Source organism: Xyrauchen texanus, chromosome 18, assembly GCF_025860055.1.
Source record: "Xyrauchen texanus isolate HMW12.3.18 chromosome 18, RBS_HiC_50CHRs, whole genome shotgun sequence".
Lineage (NCBI taxonomy): Eukaryota > Metazoa > Chordata > Actinopteri > Cypriniformes > Catostomidae > Xyrauchen > Xyrauchen texanus.
Genome location: NC_068293.1, coordinates 22,019,447 through 22,031,312, shown reverse-complemented (window position 1 = coordinate 22,031,312; position 11,866 = coordinate 22,019,447). Strand labels below are relative to the sequence as shown.

The window sequence follows — 11,866 nt, the reverse complement described above, 5'->3', positions numbered from 1 at the left end:
TCTGTCACTACTCACCAACCTGTCTCATGTATATATGTGTTAGATTAGATTTATGTGTAGAATAGCAATAAAGTTTGTCTGTATTCAAAGACGATTTGACTGTGATATATTTAGATAAATAATCTCATCCCTGTTTCTGAAAAATGTTGCTGCTAAACTGTACCTAAATACATGTGATATTATTTTCAATAAGCCATGAGAATAATATCACTCCAATAAGTGAATGTAATCAGTTCAATGGAAAGGAGGAGGTGAGAACCGGCTTTGAAAGTCTTTGGGATGTGCTGGAGAAGGCTTTACCGAGTGGTTCGACTAATATTTTAATGAGAAACTTAAAAGATAACAACACACACATGACGGACATGTCCATTAACTATCTCTCTCTCCCGCACAATCCTCCGCAGTCGGCCTTTATCCTTCTCGGAGGCTTGATTAGCCTGATAAGGGACTGGGTGTGTAGAATCACGACCCAGCCCCGCCCTCCGCCCTGCCACAGTGAATTAATCATAATTCACTTATTAAAGCTAATTCCTTACAGTGGAAATTGTGAGCTGATAGAATTAGACATTGTATTACGTTTTCAATGGTGGAGAATCTATTGAGACAAATAATCTAGTTATTTGTCATTTATCTCATTTAATATGGTTGTCGAACTCTACTTATTCCGTTATACATTTCCTTACCTAGTAAGGACAGTTTAATTTAGTTCATAGCTCACATATTTTGAGACCCTAAATTCCCTCAGAAATTTAGCATGCGTGCAAATTACCCTACATATAGTGGTGGTAAAATGCGTGAAAATTACCCATTTTAACTGACTGCGTCCACATCTCTAAATTATATATGTAATAACCCTACAACAGTCTTGCCTCGATGCATGGTTCCAGCAGTCCAGGTGGCGTCAAACAGCAGCATCCCACACAATTCTTCCCCGAAGTTCATAACAAACTATTTAAGTCCTGGCGCGCTACCTTATATGGCGCACTCACGCAGTGAAGCCATCCTCTTTAATGTGGCTCATGGGAAAGAAAACGGTTATGCCCAATTACCCCCTGTGGAGGAGGCGGTAGTGGCACACCTCTGCCAAGCGAGTAACATATACATCCTTCCAAACCATGTCTACAACACAGGTGGGAAAAGCTTACTGAGCAGCAGAACAAGCTGTATCAGCACTCCACACCATGGCGGTGCTCCAGGGCAGAAATGAGTGATAAGGAAAAAGCCACTCTTTTGGATGCCCCAGTGTCTCCAGCCAGCCTTTTTGGCGGCTCTATGAATAAGTATGCTGAGCGTTATGTCACGATTCAGCAGCAGTCACAGGCTATGAGACACTTTATGCCCACACGGACTATATCACAGCCGGTTCGCCCTCAACTCTGTTTTGAGTCAGCGAGTGACTAAAAGCCCCATACCTGCTCCCTCACAGGCACTTACGTATCAGTATGCATAGCAAAAGCGCTCCTGAAGGGTACAACCCTTTGAAGCGGAAAGCAGAGCCTGCGATTCCCTCCAGGTCTGCTCCCAAAAAAGGCTTGATTGGAGAGACACAAAACACTGTTCCCCATCTCCCCTCTTTTGTTTGTCGGGAAAGGGATATTGTTGTTCAAAATGTTGTTTCTGTGTCTTGCACTCAAAGAAATGCAATAAAAAATTTAGTAAGTGCAAAAAAGAATACAGCATTCGTTGCAAATGCATGAGATGCTCACACATTATGCGCAACCGCTTCCCTATATTGAGCGTTGCGTCGTATCATACGGTGAGCAAACCAAATTGCCCTCTGTCTCATTATGCAGATGCATGGCGAGCCCTAATGGGTATTTCAGAATGGATACAAAAACGATCAAACATGGTTATACGATCCAATTTTGCACACCAGCCACCCTGTTTCAACAGCGTTCTGTCTTCCACGGTTTCATCCAATGACGCGCCAGTGTTATGAGCCGAAATATACCTCTCATCGTGAAAAACGCGATAGAGATTGTGCCAAATTGTCAAGCACAAAAATGGTTTTACAGCCATTATTTTCTTGTTCCAAAGAAAGATGGCCAATCCTGGATCTGAGACATTTAAATTGAGCACTTGTAAAGCGCCTATTCAAAATTATTATTCAGAAAAGGATCTTATTGCATGTATGCCCACACGATTGCTTTGCATTGATAGATCTGCAGGATGCGTACTTTCATATCCAAATTGTACAACATCACAGGACGTTTTTGAGATTCGTGTTCGAGGGAACAGTGTATCAATTCAAAGTCCTGCCCTTCGGACTGTCTTTTTTGCTCCTCGTACATTCAAAAAGTGCTGTTCTCACCCCTCTGAGACTGAGCGGCATGCACATCTTGAACTACCTCGACAATTGGCTGTTACTGCCGCAATCAGAGGCTTTCTTATGCCAGCAGTTTTACTGCTTTAGCCATTTTACAGTGTCCTTCTCAATTCAAACTGGGGAGAACATTTCCACTGAAACTTGTTTCAGAAAGCATTGGGATTTGTGGCAGCAGCGTCCATTAGGTCTCTTGCACATGAGACCTCTTCAGTGCTGGCTGAAGTGCCGTGTCGTGCTTAGCACCAATGACGCATGCGCATCACTATATCCAGTCACTGTTCAGCCGTGGTGCTGAAAATGCAGCTTCTCCTGCATTTTACTAGCGAGGTGTCACACTGGGTCAAGTGTCACACAGTGCCTAAAGCCATCGGCTGTATTTCTAGCCTTAAAGGCTTTTCAGTCAGAAATATCAAACTGTCATGTCCTGGTTTGCTCAGACAACATGACAGTTGTGGCATATATAAACTGCCAGGCGGAATTCAGGAGACTTCACCCTCAAACTGTATTGAGGATTTGGGAAATATCTGGCAAAGCAGAAATCAATCTATTTGCCTCAGTGGAGAATACCCACTGTCCCCTCTGGTACTCAAAGTCCCAAGTTGTCAGGCATAAAGTGGTGATCACAGATGCTTCCAACACAGGTTGGGGGGTGGTGTGCAATGGACGCCCAACTTTTGGCACCTGGACAGGTGCGAGTATGGTGTGGCACATCAACCACTTAGAGCTATTGGCTGTAATTCTAGACTTAAAGGCTTTCAGTCAGAAATAGTGAGCTGTCATGTCCTGGTTTGCTCAGTCAACATGACAGTTGTGGTATATATAAACAGCCAATACGGAATTAATTCACCGCCACTGTCGAGAATGACGTGTCACCCCCTCCTATGGAGCAAGCATCATTTCTCCCTGAGAGTGACATATGTCCCAGGCTGCCTGAATTACGGTGCGGGTCTACTGTCCTGCTAAGGGGTGATACCGGGCGAATGGAGACTTCACCCGCAAATTATACTGAGGATTTGGGAAATTTTCAGCAAAGCAGAAATCAATCTATTTGTCTCAGTGGAGAATGCCCACTGTGCCCTCTGTTATTCGAAGTCCCAAGCTCCACTGGGAAGGGATGCAATGGAACAAATGGCTGGTGAAAAACAAATATGCGTTTCCTCCGGTATGCCTGATCCACTCTGCCATATGCAAAGTCTGAGAGTACAAGGAAACGGTTCTATTATCAGTCGACAATTCATGTCTGGAGTTTGGCCCCGGTCTTTCAAGAGCCACTGTCAAACCCAGGAAAGGCTATGTACCCAAGGTCTTGACCACACCCTTCAAAGCCCAGGTGGTTCATCTTCAGGCCTTCTTCCCTCCATTTCATTCAGATGAGGAAAAATCATTGCATTTGTTATGCCCCGTGCGGGCGCTACATACATACGTTGAGCGTACTTGCCAGTTTAGACTGTCTGATCAGCTCTTTATATGCTATGAAAGATGCGCAAAAGGAATGGCCGTCTCCAAGCAAAGACTTTCTCACTGGATTGTTGATGCAATTACCCTGGCTTATGAATAGCCAGGTCAGAATTGCCAAATTGGTGTTAAAGCAACTAGAGGCATGGCAACCTCATGGGCATTGACGAATGGTGTGTCCTTACAAGACATATGTTTTGCAGCAGGATGTCCTCGTAAAACACGTTTGCAAGGTTTTACAACCTAGACGTAATGTCTTTTTCTTCACAGGTCCTCTCTGTTTAGAGCACTTGCTATTCATTGGCCAAATATATATATATATATATATATATATATATATATATATATATATATATATATATATATATATATACACACTCACCTAAAGGATTATTAGGAACACCATACTAATACTGTGTTTGACCCCCTTTCGCCTTCAGAACTGCCTTAATTCTACGTGGCATTGATTCAACAATGTGAATCAATGCCACGTAGAAAGCATTCTTTAGAATGCTTTCAGCACCTTGATTCAAGCATTCTTTAGAAATGTTGGCCCATATTGATAGGATAGCATCTTGCAGTTGATGGAGATTTGTGGGATGCACATCCAGGGCACGAAGCTCCCGTTCCCCCACATCCCAAAGATGCTCTATTGGGTTGAGATCTGGTGACTGTGGGGGCCATTTTAGTACAGTGAACTCATTGTCATGTTCAAGAAACCAATTTGAAATGATTCGAGCTTTGTGACATGGTGCATTATCCTGCTGGAAGTAGCCATCAGAGGATGGGTACATGGTGGCCATAAAGGGATGGACATGGTCAGAAACAATGCTCAGGTAGGCCGTGGCATTTAAATGATGCCCAATTGGCACTAAGGGGCCTAAAGTGTGCCAGGAAAACATCCCCCACACCATTACACCACCACCACCAGCCTGCACAGTGGTAACAAGGCATGATGGATCCATGTTCTCATTCTGTTTACACCAAATTCTGACTCTACCATCTGAATGTCTCAACAGAAATCGAGACTCATCAGACCAGGCAACATTTTTCCAGTCTTCAACTGTCCAATTTTGGTGAGCTCTTGCAAATTGTAGCCTCTTTTTCCTATTTGTAGTGGAGATGAGTGGTACCCGGTGGGGTCTTCTGCTGTTGTAGCCCATCTGCCTCAAGGTTGTGCATGTTGTGGCTTCACAAATGCTTTGCTGCATACCTCGGTTGTAACGAGTGGTTATTTCAGGCAAAGTTGCTCTTCTATCAGCTTGAATCAGTCGGCCCATTCTCCTCTGACCTCTAGCATCAACAAGGCATTTTCAGCCCACAGGACTGCCGCATACTGGATGTTTTTCCTTTTCACACCATTCTTTGTAAACCCTAGAAATGGTTGTGTGTGAAAATCCCAGTAACTGAGCAGATTGTGAAATACTCACACCGGCCCGTCTGGCACCAACAACCATGCCACGCTCAAAATTGCTTAAATCACCTTTCTTTCCCATTCTGACATTCAGTTTGGAGTTCAGGAGATTGTCTTGACCAGGACCACACACCTAAATGCATTGAAGCAACTGCCATGTGATTGGTTGATTAGATAATTGCATTAATGAGAAATTGAACAGGTGTTCCTAATAATCCTTTAGGTGAGTGTGTGTGTGTGTGTATATATATATATATATATATATATATATATATATATATATATATATATATATATATATATATACACACACTTATGCCCCCTTTTAAGTACGGGCTCTGCATCATTTACACAACTGCCTGCATTCAGGCTGTTATAATTCCATAAGTCACAAGCACTTCATTATAAATAAACTCCCTTCCCAGCCGGGTTCATAAGGAGTAATTCATACTATATGGCTATAGCTCATATATTGATTATGAGTGCTCTCCTACTGGCCATCACGAGGATCACTCACTGCGGCATACACATGTCGGTCACCGTCCCCTAAGACTGCACAGCCATGTTTCCTCTCTAGGAAGTTATGTTGTGTAGTGCGGCGTGATGGGATTATGTTCCCCATATGCGTTAGTAAACGCAAAGTCAATTGGACTGAAGTCGTAACGGAACGTCTCGGTTACGTACGTAACCTCGGTTCCCTGAGACGAAGGGAACAAGACATTGCGAACACTAGCCGCACCACAAGACTCAGAGATCTTGAGGCATGAGCATTGCGCTCCTTGTTCTCAGTCAGAAATTCTGAGGAAATGATGTCTGTGCACCTGTTTTATAGCGGTCAGTTCGCGCCGAAACGAGCGGGGCTCAAACACCATAGCCAATATTAGAATATTGCCATTATTGTAGAGAGGTTTCAAATAGGCTGTATATGAAGGCACTCCCCATATGTGTTAGTAAACACAATGTCTCATTCCCTTTGTCTCAGGGTACCGAGGTTAGACACATATTGCACACACTTAATTTTTTTTAGATTTACATCTTACACTATTTTAAATAATTATTATTTTAATTCAATAGCTCATTTGTCATGTGACCTACAACCCTCAAACTACTTTAAGAACATCCACTCGCTAGCCTTAAATATTGCACACCCTTTTGTTTGTCCATTTTCAGTTCAGGTGATTTTACATGAATTGTTATGTTTTTCATTGTTGCAAATTTCTATAGCTCTCTGGCCATGTGACTTAATGACATCAATCAAGGTTCAAAATTTTCATCTCACACAATTTTACATGATTTTATGTACTTTCTAATTTCAATTGCTCCTTGGTCATGTGACTTACTGACCTCAAACAAAGGTCAGAATATCCACTGACTACCCTTTAGTATGTCAATTTTCATCTCACAATATTTTACATTATAATTTTTTTTACTTTGTCATTTCAATAACTCCTTTGTCATGTGACCCAGGGACTTCAAAAGGGTCAGAATGTTCATTTGTACTTTGTTTACGCTCCATAACTAATTCAACGAGGAATGTGGAATGCTGCTCACATTTCCACGTTTATTAGCTATGGAAAGCGAATGTCCAAATCGTGAAAATTAACACCTGTGCAATGTTGTGGGCAATTTTTACAACTTTATGACACTTGCTTAAAGTTTGTGGCTCAACTGGTTTGAAAGATATTTAGGTTTGACAGCGCGAATGCCCAAACTGAAATGGTCTTTACCTCGGTCAGAGAGCGAAGCAGGACATCCCTCAAGAGAGCAGAGGTTTTCATTTATGACAAAACTATTTTGTTGTTGTTGTTCTCCCTTAAAACGTTCAAGAACGTATAACATCTTTGTTAAATTGTTCCCCAAGTCAACTAATGATCGCCAACATTACACTGAACGTTTATAACAGTTTGTGGACAATGGACTGTTTAACAGTCAAAAGATTATTGGACAACAAGGCACCATGGTTAATGTACTGTACAAATACGGTCCATAACTGAATGGCTTGCAATCACACAAGTGTGGGTCATCAACAACATTATATATAATTATCATACTTTCTTTCCACGCAGTTACTCAAAATCGTGAGATTCCAGCACATGCTCCCAGATGTTTCCGCCCCCTGAGTTTTATAAAAGTTTTGCTGAATGGACATGATTCTGTCAAACAAACCACTGCAGTGTTTTAGTTCGTGCGGTCTATCCGAATGCGGTGCGAATCAGTAGTAGCGCTTGCCTTGGACGTCAAAGAGTGTTTAGCCTAAGACTGACCACTTGTTTTCAACTTAACGGGAGAAACTCGAACGCCCAATTTGGCGGATGTAAAAATGTAAGTCCCGCCTTACAGGAAAAATAGCCAATCATCTTTTAGAAATGGACATCGCCTGTCCGTCCACTCCATATGGTCCACTCGAGTTTCTGCGACAGGTAGGTGTCGGTTTACGGCTCTCCCCATTAAATTGTATTGTACCAACAAACAGTGATTCACTGTCGTAACACGCTAGTTGACCGTTACGCTCTCTCCAATTGGTAAAGATGTATAAAATATCTCTGGCCTGAATTCGTCGCATGCGCATCACTTCGTGAACAAGTTTTGACGTTCCCGTAAAGTGCCACTTGGCGGCGTAGATTAAACTGAAAATATAACGATTAATTTTTCATTATACAGAATATTTTGATTCTTTATTTGCAGGTATAACGGCCGAACGACCACTGGCATATCCTGAACGCAGGATAATAGTTTAAATCATGTGGCGTTTCTCTGCGATCTGGTTTTACAGTACTGGTTTCGAGCTACATGCTGCAGATCGTGTTGTCGCCCCTTCATAATCATTTTGCTAATGGGAACTATCCGATCAGTAATAGCTTGTTTATCTCCGGCCGCATTAGCGAGGAAGATGAACAATGCGGCGCTGTGCGTGCCCGGGACATCATGCGTGCGTGCGCCCGGGCTGCTACGCCTTACTTCAGTCCCTGGTTATGATAAAAACCGCGTGAATGATGTTTTACTATTAACACCCCTCACCAGAACGCAGAAGGAATGTGACAACGAGACTGAGAACTTGCGGAACGTGAATGCTCACGTAGTCTTCTTTCCCGGGGACATTCAGGTTAGTGCATGTCATCAAACCTGAACCTGCCACGATGGAACCACATATGTCAATGTACGTCTATTTTGCCTGGAAATATTATTCCATATTAATACATGCAGACATTCTAAACAATTATGCGTTAACAGAGCGCTCTTTTGTCTCAGGGATTATACCAGGTTTTAATTTTATGCAATTTACGATTTTGTCCTCACTGCCACCAGGCCTGTTGCGCGTTAACAGAACTGTGGTCAGCATGTGCCAAGAAATACCCCCTGTAAAGTACATTTTGCAAGGTTCCCGCAGATCCTTAAAAGGTCTTAAATTCAGTTTTCTAAATTGTAAGGTCATAAAAAGTCTTAAATGATACATCAAAAGTCTTAATTACCATTTAAAGTGGTCTTAAATTTGGGGGCAGGAATCGTGATAATACCTAATGTGATTCAGTTAAATAAATGAATGCGCTGCGTCCTTCAAAGTGAAAACATGACTGTTGTATTTTCTCCTTGCACGGGAGGGCTTTTTGGGTGTTTCCATCGCTATGACAAGCGATCACTAATGATCACATGTTGATAATGATGATGCATGTTGATGAAGTATGTTTACTTTTAATTGTTTATACTGTAATGTTGTAGATTATTGTAGGAGAGCACATTTTATTTCCCTTATCTGTTTGAGTAAGCTGCTGGATGCTGTGAAGTGTAGATGTTCAAAATAAGAGTCCCCGGTGTATTTGAGCTACAACAATGTACTTAGACCGTACTGCAGAATAGGCTGTATTGTTCTTGCACATGAGCATCAATGTCACTTTATTGCTGGGTTTCTGATGAATTTCTTCTCACAAAACTCATTGATAACTCATGAATAGGCCTCATCATTTACTCACCCTCATGCCATCCAAGATATGTATGACTTTTAGAAAAGTATCTCCGCTCTTTAGTCCATACAATGCAAGTGAATGGTGACCAAAACTTTGAAGCTCCAAAAATAAATCTCCACCTTTGACCAGTCCTGACCGGTAGGAGGCGATATACACAAATAATGTGAATCACTAAAATACAAAAGAAGAATGAATTGAAAATGGAGATTTCTACAAAACAATTTGCTTAAATATTGATCTGTGTCTCACCAACATATATCATATCGCTTCTGAAGGCATGGATTTAACCCCTGGAGTGTTATGGATTATTTCATATGCTTTTTGGAGCTTCAAAATTCTGGCCTCCATTCACTTACATTGTAAGGACCAACATAGATGATATATTTTTCTACAAATCTTAATTTGTGTTTATCAAGATGAAAGAAAGTCATACACAGACACATCATTGAGTAAATGATGAGAGAAGTTTCATTTTGGGTTAACTATTCTTTTAAGTCACACTTAAAACATGTCTTCATGATATTGCTTTAGCAACACAATTTTAAACCAAGTGGCATTTACTGTTTTCATTGCCTTTATTTTCTTTTTGTGTTAGCTCTTTGTTCCCTTTCTGCATTCACTTTAAAATGTTACCATGTTTTTATCCACTCTCATACCATTTCTTATTCTTTCCCGGTGTCCAGAACTTCCAGCAGGAAATGGCCCTCCAGCCTGATGCTGCCCCATGGCAGTCCTGGAGTCTTGAGCGTGTGGCTCTCACCCTTGGCCACCGTTTTCCTGGCTGCCATATCTGGGTTGTCCGTGCTTCCTGCATGTACCTGCACAAGTTCAGCTGCTATCAGAACTTCGTAGAGAGCAACTTATTTGGAGCACCAGAACACTCTCCAGACTATGGAGCCATTCGCCACCTGAGGGCACTCCTGGGTCACAGCATGGTTCAGGCTGGCCTCCCGAATCCTTTACCCCCTCTTAGTGATACATCCACCCCTGCCCCTCTTCCTTCTGGTTTTACCCTGACCCTAGTGGGCTTCAGTAAAGGATGTGTTGTTCTCAATCAGATAGTGTATGAGCTGGCTGGAGCTCAAGCAGATCCAGAACTGAGGCTGTTTCTGGACAGTGTCTCAGATATGTACTGGCTGGACGGAGGGCACCCTGGTGGTAATGAGACATGGGTGACTGATAAGTGTGCGCTGGGTGTGCTGGCCTCTAGTGGGATGGCTGTCCATGCCCACGTCACACCTTATGAGGTAAGTGACCCATTGAGGGCATGGGTGGGACGTGAGCATGGGCACTTTATAAAGACCCTGGAGGGACTGGGTGCCTGTCTAAGCCAGAAAGTGCACTTTGAGGATGAGCCGGCATCCATAGAGAATCACTTCCGGGTCATTCAGGATTTTTGACTGTTCTTCATCTATGCTTTCTTAAGTCTTAACATGGAAAGTAGCATATTCCTTGCAGGGTATTAGGCTCTGTATTGCACAGATATATCAGTTAGTCAAGCGCTTTGAGTCACCAGGTGTTTGGAGAATGATTGTATGCTGCCTTTTCAGTTTTCATGAATAGGAGGAAATATTGAAGCTGAATGACCTGGAACTTGTAAAAAGTTTAGCTGCATGGCATTAAGCCTTATTGTTTGGTAATTGCATATAACTGCATATAGACTGAATGCTCTTTCATAGTCAATTTGGAATGTTGACTTTGCTTGATTTGTAAAGCTTCTCAAATCATTCAAACCATTACCTCCACCTGTTCCAAGGTCTCTTTTTCCCTACACAGAAAGGAAAGGAGAAATTACCTGAAAGTAATTTGGTAAAGAAATGAATTAATTTAATTATTTAAATCCAATTTGTGTTCTTAATTGAATTAATGAGCATTCATTTTCATTTCAAGCTTGTGTCCTTCATTTTCTAAATGGATAATGTTGAATGTAAAACTTTTGTTTTCTTCTCTTAGGAGCCCTGCTGCTCTACCAAGGCATATTGTCTGAATTTCTTAATGCTATTTTGGTACAAATATATATATATTTTTTCACTATCTTAAAAATATTACAGGCAAGAAAATCCTCTTAAGAGTTAAACGTCTTGTTACAGCCTTAAACTCTAGGTTTCATGAGTATCCTCCCAGATATGATTGTATTGGTTTATAATAACAATGTTTTCTGGTTGGTGTTCAATTTCTGGGCTTTCTTTGATTTGTTAACATCTGATGACCTTCACTGGAATTAATTGTGAGCATGTGTGCCTGTGTGTGTTAATATAAATATATATATATATATATATATATATATATATATATATATATATTATTCAATTCTGTTAGATACAACAACAAAAAAATCTAAATATTTTGTGGAATTTTCATAATTGCACAGTATTTACAGAAACTTTGCTAGCTTGGTATGTAAAGGTATTCCATTCTCTGTGTTTGAATCCCAGATGACTATTCTCAAGGTGGCGCACTTTATCTGTATTGAATGTCACATAATAATGAATATGTGAATTTTATATGTAAACTCCTCAATGCAATGAATGTAGTTCTTGCTTCATAGCCATTCCAAGAGTTCCCTTGCTGATGTAATTAAATAGAAGTGTTAAAATGTTTTGTGTTCTGTTTAATAAGAATTATTAACCTTATATAATGCAATTCCAACTATGACATGAAAATACTTGAAATTTTGCAGCAAGGAGGGGATCCAAAGTATACCGAAAA

The 11,866-nt window shown here is 41.2% G+C and overlaps 1 protein-coding gene across 1 annotated transcript; it reads left to right on the top strand.

Annotated features, from left to right (window-relative positions):
• Positions 1-7,757: 7,757 nt before the first annotated feature.
• LOC127659202 (mitochondrial protein C2orf69 homolog) lies at positions 7,758-11,411 on the top strand. The gene is given in 3 exon segments (XM_052148905.1): positions 7,758-8,018; positions 8,020-8,298; positions 9,841-11,411. Coding segments are annotated over 3 exon segments (1,029 nt in total). The 5' UTR covers positions 7,758-7,985; the 3' UTR covers positions 10,558-11,411.
• The last annotated feature ends 455 nt before the right edge of the window (positions 11,412-11,866 follow it).